Here is a 15177-nt window from a genome sequence, read left to right as displayed (position 1 = left end):
ACGACAGTCCAAACCATAAGTTCTGCCATCCCACAGGTCAATTGTACAGTTTCAGACTGCAACAAAAATGGGAAAATCTGACTGCAAATACAAGGGAGGAGATCAAACGACAGAAATACACAGAGGTAAAGGTGAGGAAAATCAAGTTGAAGCAAAATTTATAGGATAGTGAAAAACAAGGAAAAAGCATTTAAACATAGAGAGACAAAATAGGGATTATGCATCATTAATTATTTAATAAACTCGTTATATTTATCAATAAATAATACAAGCAATGATTCTTTGTTAACAGATAAAAGCCTGTCCATTGAGCAGTTCATTACAGAGACCTGAACAGTTATTTCTGTAATGAACCTCTGAGACTGCTGCAACAAGAGAGAGACGACTCTTTAGCCCCACAGAAACTCTTAATTTATCAAATCAGAACGAGTTTTGGGGATTATTTACTAAAAGTTTTCTGAAAGATTGCCCATTCATTTCAAATTTAAAATAACATTTATCGGATAAATTAATGGATAAAAGTTTTTATTCGTGCTGCATTTGAGATGAAAATATTCCCACAATAGATGAAGGATTCCCAAACAAGAAGCAGCTGACACAGCGACAGCTCCCCACATATACGAATCTCTGCAGCATAACCAAAGATGGCATTTAGTAATGTAGCTAAATCATTGGCAGTGCAGTTGAGAACGCCACATGCTACTGACATTACCGACTCTAGTGAACATCTGGATAACATTTTACTTCTCTATCACCAGCCTACTGCACAATCAACAAATTAAACTATACAGTTTATCGTTTTAAATGTGTAGTGTTTTCTGTGAAACGATAAGAAATATTTAGTCTGAAGGAAGACACTAGTTTTGTTCCACCTCACTAAGGAGGTGAAAGGTACAGTACCTCCTGACCTGGTGGACTAGGTGAGCTATAAGAATATTTATATGCCAGTGCATTTTCAAAATGCGCACATTCAACTTATTTCCGAGTTTTCTGCCACCTATGAATGCAGCCCATGTTCCTAACAATGGGCTGATTTATGCTGTGTGGGATGTGTTGGATGGTTTTCAATGTCTTTGTGGAGACTTGTGCTCAGAGACTGTGCAATATCTGAGCTGTGCAGTGCAGTTTTTCTACACTCCCTCTACCTGGTAGCAATGTGATGAATAAGGAAATGTTTTGATGTTTACATCACAGTGAATACTGACAGATGATGGCTGTGTGTTGGCGCTAATCAAAACTATTATTCATGCCAGAACTTCTGTCTGTTGTTCTAATGATTATATTTTGGTATTGTGTTGTAACTGCCACAATAATGAGTGATTGTCAATACAGTCTGTGTCCAAAACAAACGAACAAATAAAAAACCAGCTGATGCAGTGTGTTTATATTAAAGTACATCTGTGTAATTACTGGAGGCTAAGATACATAATAGCTTTGCTTTTCCTCCTGATTACGCAATTTGTCGTGTAAAAAGAAAATCAATGTGTTAACTCAGAGCGCTTGTTATCACTAAAAATCTCCTGAAAGAGACGGTATTTACTTTAAATTTTCCATTCAAGACTGCATTTAAGCTTGTGTTATTTCGGTTTTTGGCATGGACATGAAGTTTTAGATTTTAAAGATAATCCATGTTGCAATTACTGATCGACAATAGTTATAGTAAAAGAATGGGGGGTGGCTCTAAATTGCCTGTACATATGAACGTGAATGATTGTCTGTCTCTCCCGGTTAGCGCTGTGACAGACTGGTGACCTCTCCAGCCAGACTGTACTCTGCCTCACATCCTATGACAGCTGGGGTAGGTTCCAGCCCGTCTGTGGACTTGAATTGGATAAGCGGAAGAAATTGGATGGATGTAGTACTTGAGAGCAGTATAGTGACAACAGCAATACAGTGCTTTTTGGTGAAGGGGCATAGTGGTTAGCACTGTCACATTACAGCAAGAAAAGCCTGGGTTTGAATCCACTAGCTGACTGGAGACTTTCTGTGTGGAGTTTGTATGTTGTCCCTACAGATAAACAGAAGAAGATGGATGATTAAATGGCCACATAAAGAGAATTTTATGTAATATTTAAATATTTTTGCAGGGAATGAGTTATTCCATATAAATATTGAATTTCAGCTATTTTCACATTTGGCTTTTCTTTGTAGGAGGCAAAATTTGTCTTTTTCTGTTAGAAATGTAGTTTATTTGCTGAGTCACCTAATTCACTCTTAAGTGCAAATTTGGAGACTGTCAAGATTTGACATATACCAATATACATATTCATAAAACTCCAGCTTAATCTTGCCAGTATAAGTAAAGCTAGAATAATGTCCTGTCTAGACAAATGTAGCAATTTGTGTGTACTATTTCTCATAAATCTGTTTATTTGCAAGTGACTGGGATTGGCACTCAGATATGAGCAGCTGGGCTTAGTGTTGAATAAAAGTCTGTTATTTGCTATGTGGTTTGCTCATTTCCTTTGTTAGTGTTGTGCCAGACTGTTTTACAGCTGAGTGCTGCGACTGTCTCACCCTTTCTGCAGTCTCAGCATTTAAAATTATTATAGTTTTGACTTTAGTAAGAGTGTATGTCTTGAAGCATGGAGTGCATGGGCACGCTTAAAGGAATGATTTCCTTTAAGATGCTGCAAGAAATCTAACCGATCACTGAATTTTCACTACAGTACACATCACACTATACTAAGCTAGAAGAAAAAGGTGACTGAATGAAGTTTCAGGAGCATATTTTCTTTCATAGATCCACAATGTTTTCTTTTAAGTGCAAAAAGACATGCTTTCTGTAATTACATTTGCTCTCTAGTGTAGTGGGTGTGAGCTTTAATAGAGTTTATTGATGAGCTAGCCTTTACTTAAAGGGAATATGCTAAGAATCATAAACTGGATGCAGTATATCCAGCTGTTTTTTTTCTATTAGCATTCCCAGCTGTTTAGTTATCACTTCTAGCTTATTAGAGTGCCATGAAAAAGTATTTACCTCCTTTGTGAGTTCTGAGATTTGTTTTTGCATTTGTCAAACTTAGATGTTTCAGTTTCATCAAACAAATGTTAACATTTGACAAAGATAATCTAAGAAAATCCAAAATGCAGTTTTTAAATGATGATTTGTTAAGGGGAAAAAGGCTATCCAAACTTATCCTGGCCTTGTGTGAAAAAGTAATTGGCCCCTTGTTAAATTATAAATTAACTTTGATTAACCACAATTTTTTGGAAAGCAACAAGTTCAGTTTCACTAAACACACCCAGGCTTGATTACTGCCAGACCTGTTGAATCAAGAAATCACTTAAATAAACCTGTCTGACAAAGTAAAGGTAGCTAAGAGATCTCAAAGAGCAACACATCATGCCGCAATTTAAAGTCATTGGCATCTGTCAGTCTGGAAAGTTTTACAAAGCAATTTCCAAGTCTTTGGGACTCCAGCAAACCCCAGTTAAAGCCATTATCCACAAATCAAGAAAACTTAGGACAGTGTTGAACCTTCCCAGGGGTGGCCAGCCTGCTACAATTACTCCAAGAGCACATCAACAGCTCATCCAGGAAAAAAACCTCACTTGCCATAGTTAAGGTCAGGGTTCAGCAATAAGAAAGAGACTCGGGGGGGAAGAATGACATTCATGAGAGAATTCAAAGGCAAACACCACTGCTGGCCAAAAAGAACAAAAGCTCGTCTTATATTTGTGAAAAAGAAAAAAAAACATCTCTAAGATTATCAAAACTTTTGGGAAAATATTCTGTGGACTGACAAAATGACTGACAAAATGTGAACTTTTTTTTGGATGGTTTAAGTGGTTTGAACACAGCATTTTATAGTAAGATCATCATCCCATGTAGCCATGAATTCTGCTCTCTATGAGAAAATCCTGAAGGAGAGCCATCCAACCATCAGTTTGTGCCCTGAAGCTCAAACAAGCTTGTGTTGTGTTGTGTATGCAGCAGAACAATAATCAGAAAACACAGTGGTGTTCTTTCAGGGCAAGCAAGGTAAGCAGTGCTTGCCTCATCAAACCTAAAAATAGACATAAATTAAATCATACCAAAATAAGGCAATCTCCCCCTTTAATCTCCGACAGTGCTTTCATAGAGCTACTCCCTTGTCAATTACAGTTTTTCTCAAATGCTAAAACACATGTCACAAACGTTACCACCAGGTCCCCCAATGTCCAAACACAACACCCTTCTCTAAAGCTACATAAACACAACCACACCTTCCCACTGCAAAACTCAAACTCCCACACCAAGAGAGCAGCTCGAAGCTGTCAAAACTGTAAACACTATACACAGCATTACACACTACAGCAAAACAATTGAAAACACAATGCTCAATTTGTGAGAAGGTTCTTTGGTTCATAACTGCCAATGCATATTTTTATAAACTGTACAGTAACGGATCGTCATAGAACCCTGCAGAGGATTAGGCATTTAGATTTGTGAGTTTCACATGAAGACTATAAATCTATAAAAACATCCTGCATGTACGTACACTACTGTAACACAACTCAATGCAAAAACAGAATCTATCGCACACAACAGTACTCTCGGAAACATGATCAGGGTGTGAAGTCTTTTTTATTGTCTACACGGTCATTTTACAGTATTACACACAGTCACTGTGTGGCATCATGTCGCCGAGCTGCATTGGGCCACATCACCTCATCCACATCACAGGCTATATTGTCCCTTGCTAGGCACCGCGGGAAAAACGCCCTGGAATGGCGAATCCATCCCTGGAAGGCCTCCACTGGGATGTCAGCACAGGCCAGCTCCATTGCCCGTACGAGGTTCTCTCTTGTGTATGGCTGTCTGTCATACACCTTCCATCTCCATGATGAGAAGAACTCCTCTATAGGGTTCAGGAAAGGGGAGTAGGGTGGCAGACAGACGTTTAAAAAGTGGTCACTGTTTGTGGTCACTGTTCTCTGATTTGGTGTGTCTTGTGGAAGCGGACGTTGTCCCAAATGATCACATACATGTGATGTGCTAGCCTAGGATGGTGCTGTTGACGGTCCAGGAGGATGTCTTTTAGCTCCTCTAGGAAGGTGAGGAGACGTTGGGTGTTGTAAGACCCAAGGACAGCATGCCGGTGGACAAGCCCCTCCGTACCCATAGCTGCACAAAGAGTAATATTACCCCCCCGTTGGCCAGGAACCTCAGTGATGGCTCTCTGGCCAATGATGTTACGGCCTCTTCGCCTTCGTTTCTGGAGGTTGAAGCCAGCCTCATTCAGGAAGAGGTACTCATGGGGTCTGGCCATCGCGTCCAACTGCATTATCCTCTGTGAACATGGGAAAGCGTACAGGTGTTCAGAACGGTCAATCAGGTAGCACAGGTAGTCCAGAAGTAATGTAGGCCACTAAGCAACACAGTATGTCCACTAACTGTACTGTGGACATGGATGTATACGTACTTGCACATACTCGTAACGTTGTTCTATGTGTCGCGCAGAGTTGCGCTCAAAGGGAACCCTGTAGACCTGTTTCATCCTTATCTGTTGGCGCCGGAGAACTCGGTCTATTGTGGACACGCTGACAGCATCAATGTTCTCAAAGTTTACATTATCTGCAATGACTTTGTCTCTGATCTCTCGGAGTCTAATGCAGTTGTTCTCACGGACCATATCTGCAATGAGGGTTTCTTGTGCCGCTGTGAATATGGCAACCCTCCCACCTCTATGTGGCATTCTTTCAGCTCTAAAGAAAGAAACATGTGTTGTCAATTGACTGATTTATATGTAAAACTACATGTAAGGTAACAGACCACTTTCACAGGCCTGTAAAACTGTAGTGTGACAAAGAAAGCAATAGCGTACTATACCTGTTGTGTTGTCTAAATGCCTTGATAATGGTGGCCACGGTGGACCTACTCAGGTTTGGATGTACTCTTCGTCCCGCTTCAGCCATTGTCATGCTATGGACAATGACATGATCAATTACTGTTGCTCGCATATCATCTGTTATGATGGTGCGAGGTTGTCTTCTTCTCCCACCTGGACCTTCTCCTCTCTCTTGTTGGCCTCCTTGTCTTCCTCCTCTACTCCGAACTCCTCTTCTTCTTAGGCCTTCACCTCTTCCTCCTCTGATCTCAACCCCTCTTCCTATTTGGCCTGCAGCTCTTCTCCTTCCGCACGCTCGAATGCCTTCATCCATTGTGATTGTTTGGCATCTTCACCAAACTATGCTTTCATAGGTGGGGTCACATCATTAGCAACAGGTGTCTTCAATTTTGAGTCGTTGTGTGTAGTGACTGACGCCAAGTGTGTTCCCTGTGTTCAAAGATTGGTGACTGTGGCAAGCATTTTGCATCACATGAGCTTTCATTTGAGAATATGTGCAGAGTTGTTTTGCAACATGTGTTTTGGCAAGGAAAAATGTGTTTAGATTTATGAGTACAGAGGGTTGTGTTTTGTGAATTGTGTCTTCATGTGACATGTGTTTATGGTACTGGTATATGGTGGCTACATTTAGTAAATGTGTTTAGACTACTGGTCATTTGGGTTACAGGATTGGCTTTTGTGTTTTAACATTTGAGAAAAACTGTAATATGTGCATTCAGCCTTCACATTACAGCCATCTTGTTGCTGCAGTCGACTATTGTTGCAGTAAGGTGTGCTTATTTCAGTCTCACAGAAAAGTGTATAGTCGTCTGTGTCTCTGAGGGCGTGTCCGTTTCATGTTTACAATGAATGACAGCAGGAAAGCTGAGAGGTCAGCACCTTGTTTCTGTGAATAAGCTGCTCTTCTGTGACTGTAAACTGATGGGAGAACACCATGCCAGGCAAGGTGCTTATGGTCTGCTTTCATTGCTCTGGGAGAGCATTAGCAAGTAAACGAGCTTCAGTGATTTAGGATCATAACAGTGTTTTTGAACTTATAAAAATATGTTGTTTTTATAACCACTGCATATGCTTTATAGAACATGATTGATTAAAGAGCATAAAAAGTATATCAGTTTCATTGCCACAATGATAATAAATATTCTGAATCAATGATCTTACAGTTTTTCTCAAATGTTAAAACACAAAAGCCAATCCTGTAACCCAAATGACCAGTAGTCTAAACACATTTACTAAATGTAGCCACCATATTCCAGTACCATAAACACATGTCACATGAAGACACAATTCACAAAACACAACCCTCTGTACTCATAAATCTAAACACATTTTTCCTTGCTAAAACACATGTTGCAAAACAACTCTGCTCATATCCTCAAATGAAAGCCCATGTGATGCAAAATGCTTGCCACAGTCACCAATCTTTGAACACAGGGAACACACCTGGCGTCATTCACTACACACAATGACTCAAAATTGAAGACACTTGTTGCTAATGCTGTACCCACATGTAAAAGCAAGTTCAGAGTGCACAGTATGCTGAAGGTTCCAAACAAACACAATGGATGAAGGCAGAGTCAGGGGAAGAGGAATTTGATGCAGAGGAGGGAGAAGAGCTGGCCCTGGAAGAAGAGGAGCAGGCCAATGAGGAAGAGGAGTTCAAATGAGAGGAGGAAGAGGAGCAACCAACGAGGAAGAGGAGAAGGCCAACATGGGAGAGGAGAAGGTCCAGGAGGGAGAGCAAGACAACCTCGCACCATCATTACGGACGAGATGCGAGCAACAGCTCAGCGACATGATGCCGCACAGTGATTGTGGTGTGTGTGTGGTGTGAATACAGTTTTTCTCAAATGCTAAAACACATTTCACAAACGTTACCACCAGGTCCCCCAATGTCCAAACACAACACCCTTCTCTAAAGCTACATAAACACAACCACACCTTCCCACTGCAAAACTCAAACTCCCACACCAAGAGAGCAGCTCGAAGCTGTCAAAACTATAAACACTATACACAGCATTACACACTACAGCAAAACAATTGAAAACACAATGCTCAATTTGTGAGAAGGTTCTTTGTTTCATAACTGCCAATGCATATTTTAGAAACTATACAGTAACGGATCATCGTAGATCTCTGCAGAGGATTAGGCATTTAGATTTGTGAGTTTCATATGAGTAGTATAAATCTATAGAAAATCCTGCATGTACGTACACTACTGTAACACAACTCAATGCAAAAACAGAATCTAATGCACACAACAGTAATCTTGAAAACATGAACAGGGTGTGAAGTTTTTTTATTTACGTTATTCACACCACACACACACCACAATCACTGTGCGGCATCATGTCGCTGAGCTGTTGCTCGCATCTCGTCCGTAATGATGGTGCGAGGTTGTCTTGCTCTCCCTCCTGGACCTTCTCCTCTCCCATGTTGGCCTTCTCCTCTTCCTCGTTGGTCGCTCCTCTTCCTCCTCTCATTTGAACTCCTCTTCCTCATTGGCCTGCTCCTCTTCTTCCAGGGCCAGCTCTTCTCCCTCCTCTGCATCAAATTCCTCTTCCCCTGACTCTGCCTTCATCCATTGTGTTTGTTTGGAACCTTCAGCATACTGTGCACTCTGAACTTGCTTTTACATGTGGGTACAGCATTAGCAACAAGTGTCTTCAATTTTGAGTCATTGTGTGTAGTGAATGACGCCAGGTGTGTTCCCTGTGTTCAAAGATTGGTGACTGTGGCAAGCATTTTGCATCACATGGGCTTTCATTTGAGGATATGAGCAGAGTTGTTTTGCAACATGTGTTTTAGCAAGGAAAAATGTGTTTAGATTTATGAGTACAGAGGGTTGTGTTTTGTGAATTGTGTCTTCATGTGACATGTGTTTATGGTACTGGAATATGGTGGCTACATTTAGTAAATGTGTTTAGACTACTGGTCATTTGGGTTACAGGATTGGCTTTTGTGTTTTAACATTTGAGAAAAACTGTAACGTAAATAAAAAAAACTTCACACCCTGTTCATGTTTTCAAGATTACTGTTGTGTGCAATAGATTCTGTTTTTGCATTGAGTTGTGTTACAGTAGTGTACGTACATGCAGGATTTTCTATAGATTTATACTACTCATATGAAACTCACAAATCTAAATGCCTAATCCTCTAATCCAGGAAGGAGTGCAGAAAGGTGACGAAGTCCCTGTTGAGTGCAGGGCACTCCAATTTATCTTGTTAAATAGGCAAATAGTGTAGGAAAATGTGTGTGTGTGTGTGTGTGTGTGTGTGTGTGTGTGTGTGTGTGTGTGTGTGTGTGTGTGTATTGGAGGGAGCAATCGACCCTAAATGCCCTTCTGTAAAAGTCATCGCATGCCACTGGAAACACACCAGCAACTCCACCTGTGTCTGGCTAAAAAAGTAAATAAAATAAAATAAAGGTTTTGGAGTGAGCTAGTCAAAGTCCAAACAAATCTGAAAAGCTTTGGCATGAGCTTAACGGATCAAAAACCCGCAAAGGAGAGTGGGCCAAAACTCAGTGATGTGAAACACTCATTGTCAGGTATTGCAAATGTCTCATTGTGGTTCTTGTTGCCAAGGGTGGCACCACCAGTTATTAGCTTTCACACAAGGCCAAATTAACTGGTCTCTAAAGCTGTTTTCTCTTAATAAATCGAATCATTGTCACTGCATTTGTTTGATGAAACTGAAACATTTAAATGTGTCAAATATTCAAAAAACTAACAAAACAGAAAAGGGGCAAATACTTTTTAAATGCACTGTATAGGAAATCAGCTATAAATCATTTATTGGTCACTTTAACTGTTTTATTTAAATTACTCCGAATCAGTCATGCACAGAGATGACCCCTGTGGTTGGGAATGCCTCTTCTAAAAGATGATTTCTGTTTATTCTCCTTCACCTCAGCCTTGCCTGCCCTTTGACCCTTTCTCTCTAGTTCTGCTTATTCTTAGGAACCTACTTTCTGCTGTTGCCTTTTTAATCTCATTCCTCTAAACAGGACAATCAGCTAAATATTCACACTAACATAATAATATAAATATGCGACATAAAGTAAACACTACTGACAATAACCTGAATATAATGCAACAGACGATGCATTCTTTATAGGCATTCCTAGATACTATCTATGGCTGGATGAAGCGTCGATGATGGTATCCATTCTCCCTCACCCCTGACAGTTGAGCCATGTTTTGGAGCGTCCTCTGGGCAGTCCACTTAACTCCCTGAAAGGGAACCCCTTAATCTCCACTTTCTCTTTGTTTGGACTATTATCAGACCTGTCAGTCCTGCCTGCTTTATCTTCACAAGACTCATCTGCCGGCCGTTTGACGTTGGCTTAATTATATCAAAGGCCCTTATCTCTGTTTTGCCTGAGGATGCAGCCTTCCTCTGACTTGCTAGAATGGTTACAGCAGTGATAAGAAGATCACTTTTTGGGGTAAATAAATACCACTGTTTTGTGTAACAGCTTTTTTTTTAATGTCACTGGATCAGGAAAACCTTCCTGTTGCATTTTGCTCAGCTGCCTCCCTCCCTGTGTTGTTTCTATTATGTCTTTGCATTGTTTATTAGCAGGGTGTAGTCTGAAACCCGACACAACGATATCCCATCAAGCACCACTGATTCAGTTTAGAGATAGCACTCTTTGATGGGAGCTAACCACGTCTTTTGGCAGGAGTCAGTTGAAACAGTATGCAGGAATGTCATGCGGCTTGATCTGATGAAGAGCAATTACATGGGAGGGAACTGTAGCCTTTGAGGTGGAAGCTTACCTGCCACACCCTGCAGCCTTACAAATCCCAAAATGGACACATCCCAAAATGTGTGAGGATAGTCATTTTTCTTTGCGTTCGTTTCCATGACATACTGTCTGACGGGATCTGACAGGCAGGGAGCACAGATGGAAGAAATGGCCAAAGGGTTAATAAAAACAGCTAATTTTCCGACAAAACAAAGCACAAAGAAAATCACAGTTTCCTCAATTACGCTTCTAATCATCCAAGTTTCTTTTCTTTATGTCTTCTCAATTCAATAAACACAACTACTTGATGTTTACATCTGTCCGTCAGACAAATTGGCATTAGTTCACACTCTATATATGACTATTTGCACATGTGTTTTTGTGTGTTAGACTGTGAGAGAGTTTGTCAGAGAAAATGTTGATGTTAATGTTTTTTTTAACCATTGCAAAAATCAGGGATCCAGTTTTGCATGTGAATCATAAGCACTGCATGCAAGGTCATGTACATGTACGTTTTCTGGAAAAATAATCATGGGAAAGACATGCAGCTTAGCTACTCTGACCAACAAAGACCCATGCCCATAGGTTAAATAAAGATGTTGCAATCACAAATTGGATTTCCCATAATGCAGTCGCTGTTGCAAACGCTTAACTTTATTTGGAAGAGAAAGAGCTTCACCCATTACCAACAGGCTTCAGGCACAATTCTCTGCTCCAGGGATTAACCGCAATTTATGCTTATATTTTGTTGGCATGGTGACAGCCAAGAAAAGGAAACTTTCTAAAAGACATGGTTACAAGGCACTTATTTGATTTTGTCTTTGCTGTCACTGCAAGCATAAACAAAAGTGTTATTAAAGAGATTACTTCTTTTTTTTTCAGCGTTATCTTAATGTCCCGTTGTGTTTAGGCATGGAAAAGTAATTTGTTTTTTTTGTTTCCATTAGTTTGGAGGTCATTTTACAAAATTTGTGGATATTTGAGTTTCAAATATGATGTATTCATGCCATGGCCATACAAAGACGGTCCAGATTTAAGCATTCTGGAAATGCTTGACTTGATCATTTTCCACAACGGTCTTCAGAAATGGACAGCAATTGCCCCACCAATGAAAGGAGATCCTCTTTGTAATTAAAGCCAGTAGAAAATTGGATCATTTTTTGCCTGGACAGCTTTCACATTCCAGCCTAATATGACTTTGGAAGCTTTTGAAGTTGCTGTCTTGGCAGTCCTAAATTATACCTTTCATCAGCCAATCATAAGAAAATGGCAAACTGACATCCCCAATCATGACTTAGTTTTTAGTTATAGTCCATGTAATCAGTGGGGAGTGCATGATACCCACTGACAAATCGACTGTGAATACTAGAATTAAATGTTTTTTCATTAGGACACATGTAATGTTCGACTTTTATGATCAAAATAAAACGTTTAATTGTCTACCAAAACTTCCACATATGCTATTATTGCTTTACCTCTAATTGGTTCAAATGATGACCTTGAGTCTTGCTACTTATTCTATTCTACAATCCTGTTTCCAGAAAAAAGTGGAGATTCTGTTTAACAAATATAATGATGTAATGATTTGCCAACATGTAAAATGCAGAGATATTGTATTCACGTTCTGATAGCATTAGCAAGTTTTTATGAAAAGTTGATGCAGGCCAACAGTATACTGGAAAAGTTGTGTAATGTTAAAACAAATCACCTGGTGAAAAACTCAAAAAAATTAGCGTAAGTAGCAACAGTTCAGTAACATGACTGAGTAAGAAAATAGCCTCTTATTCAGAGAAGTTGAACTAAGGATAGCCAGTGATTCACCATCCTGTGAAAGCCTGTGTTGACAAATAGTTTAACAATTTAAGAATACCTTTCTCAGTGTAAGATTTAAAAAGGGAGGTTTCTTCATTCATGGCTCAATTCAATCATGACTTCGTTTTTATATAAAGCGTATGACTTAGAAGAATCTTTTTATGAAGAAGAATGCTTTTATTGTTAAATGAAATTTTGTTTAGTAGCTCTCGGCACAGAAGAGAAGAGTAGAGCACTTAGCTTTATATACAGGTTTTTTTTTGCATTTTGCAAGCTTGCATTTTATATAAAACAACAGTTGCCCCAAGGTGCTTTATATTGTAAGGTAAAGACCACAATAAAACAAAAAAACTGAAAAATATTACTATCATTAAAAGATTCAGAGAATCCAGAGAAATCTCTGTATTTAAATGACGAGGCCAAAAACCTGTGAATATTTCGTGCATTAATAATATTATTTAGGCTCAGACTTAATGCAGTGGTGCAGTCTGACTGCTGAGGTGTAAAGCAGAGGTGCATTAGACCACATGGTCCTGCCTCTTTGACCCTGCAGTCTGAGATATAGAGTTTTAAGTTGTGTTTCTCATTGATTATTGCTTACAGTGTTTTGATTTCTGTGTTCTTGTTGACATTCCCAGTTTAGTTTAACTATATTTATATTCTTTGGTTTCCTTAATTTTAGTTTTACCAACTATTACCATCTAGTTTTGTTTGTTTTCCTGGAATTTCAGTTGATTCTTTTCTCACCTTTCTCACTATTTCCCCCCCGATGGTTAAGTCTCCGTTTATGTGTTTTGCCTTGTAAAGTTTTTGTCATTTCCTGTTTTATTTTGCAAATTTCTTGTTGTGCGTGCATGTTATTTACTTCCCCTGTCCCTTTGTCTTTGCTTAGTTTCAGCTGTATTTCGTCACCTTCCTGTGTCCACTTCCCTTGATTGCCTCATGCGTTTGTTTAAAGCTCCATTGTGTTTATTCTCTGTTGTGTCATGCTGTATATCGCTCATCATTCCTGGACTGCATTTCAGTTTAGCAGGATTTTGTTTTCTGCTGCCGTCTTGGGTTACAGGTCTGTTATAGGTACCCGGACCTCTTTTCACAGTCTGCATATCGCACTGGTAAAGGCCCCATTAATGGTCAATGACGCAGCAATTTTAAATGAAAGGGGATAGGGTTAGTGATTTATTGTCATAGATACTGGTAGTTGTCCCTAGTTAGATTACAGGGAACAAAAACCCTCTGTCTGTATTATATTATAGTAATACAATCATTTTGAAACCAACAAAAAAAAAGCAATTCTAGACTTCGAAACAATGACAGTTTGTTTAATTTATCTTTTTACTACTGACTTTCACAACTATAAAACAACACATAAAAACATATGTGACAATTTTGCTTTACCTCTTCCGTGAACACAATTATTTTCTTCCATGTTTATTGCTTGATGGTGTTGTGTTGGATGGTGGTTGCTAGGTTACAAGCAAAAGGGAACACCATGCTTTGCTACACTTCTTTGACGCAGTCCTGCCAACTGTGTTTTTCTTTTAACCAAGAAATAAATGCCTCAGGTGGGCTAAAGAAGTTCCTTGCTTTAAGCTGTAATTCTTTTTCCTCTCAGGTCAAGCCCACTTAATAGTTTCTTGCAACTTCTGCACAATTGTCCTTGTGACCTAAAACAGCTCCATGAGAGCATTTACAGAGTAGGATGCTCTTCGCTTCACTGCTTCACACCCGACAGCCAGAAGGTTGAAAAATTGAGTCTGCGCTGTCAGCCCAAGTCGGCGGGTTCACAAAAAAAAAAAAAAAGCCCAACATGTATCTATCTTATAGTGAGACGGGCTGCAGGTAGTATATAGTATGTTGCAATTTTCTCCTACACCAATATAACAACGTGTAATTTTTGCACAACCTTTGATGACCCACAGCAAAAAACAAGCTCCTCCAGCGCGACAGCTGACCAGTTGAGGTCAATTAAAGTTGTACTCTTCTGCTGAGAGACTGCTGGCTGACCAGCGTAACCCCGAAACAATGGTAGCCATTATGCACCGTGAGGCATGTCTACTGTACAGGCACGTACGTTTGCCCCAGAACAAAACCAACCTCCTCAGAGACACTGAAAAGAAACATGAACTAATTTACGTTTTGGTGGTTTCTTCCATTCTTAACCCCGGCCAGTGGCCAAGCCCAAGAGAGACTTTGTGTATTTATAAATAGGCAAGAAAAAACCAAAAAAGCACAGCGAGAAAGGAGCACTGAACATGACCGAAACCATATGGAACTGATGGTTAGTAACTCATCTTGTGATTCAACGTAGCACGCAGAACCCACCTCACCAGCATTCACCCCACCATGTCTCATGTCACATCCCTTCACGAAAGACTGCAATTGGAGAAGGTCAATCGGTGGCTGGGGCCAAAGAACAAAGTGATTTTGATTTTCAGAAAGTACATGCAGGATCTGAGGAGGAAATGGCTTTGCCGCCAAACACTCAATTACACGTAATTACAATAATTCAACCTTGGAGGATGGTTTATTCCATTTTATTATGAGGTTTGCTCTTTCATGTCTCATAAGAGGAGGATGGGGGGGGGGGGGGAGCGTCCCCAAGCAGCGACAGTGACTATGTGAAACAGATACTTGGTCCCTCATCTTGAATGCTTTCATTCTTTCCATTTGTGCCCCCCTCCCTTTCATCAGTATATTGACATTTCAGTCACTGGCATGACCTGCTACAGAGGTAACTAACTTAAAATACTGAGTAGGTGTGAATATAAATGGTTG

At 39.8% G+C, this 15177-nt stretch overlaps 1 protein-coding gene across 1 annotated transcript; it reads right to left on the bottom strand.

The window, feature by feature from the left end:
* Window positions 1-4881: 4881 nt before the first annotated feature.
* On the bottom strand, window positions 4882-6083 carry LOC309707614 (uncharacterized protein). Its single transcript, XM_082535031.1, has 3 exons — window positions 5816-6083; window positions 5409-5691; window positions 4882-5276 (listed from the first exon to the last, which is right to left on the bottom strand). Exons 1-3 carry the CDS (start codon window positions 5944-5946, stop codon window positions 4911-4913), a joined length of 780 nt encoding a protein of 259 aa, XP_082391157.1. The 5' UTR covers window positions 5947-6083; the 3' UTR covers window positions 4882-4910.
* Window positions 6084-15177: the final 9094 nt, after the last annotated feature.

This window comes from Aulonocara stuartgranti (assembly GCF_965226115.1).
Source record: "Aulonocara stuartgranti genome assembly, chromosome: 5".
NCBI classification, from domain to species: domain Eukaryota; kingdom Metazoa; phylum Chordata; class Actinopteri; order Cichliformes; family Cichlidae; genus Aulonocara; species Aulonocara stuartgranti.
Note: the sequence above shows the minus strand (reverse complement) of the source record. Positions and strands in the feature narration are given on the sequence as shown.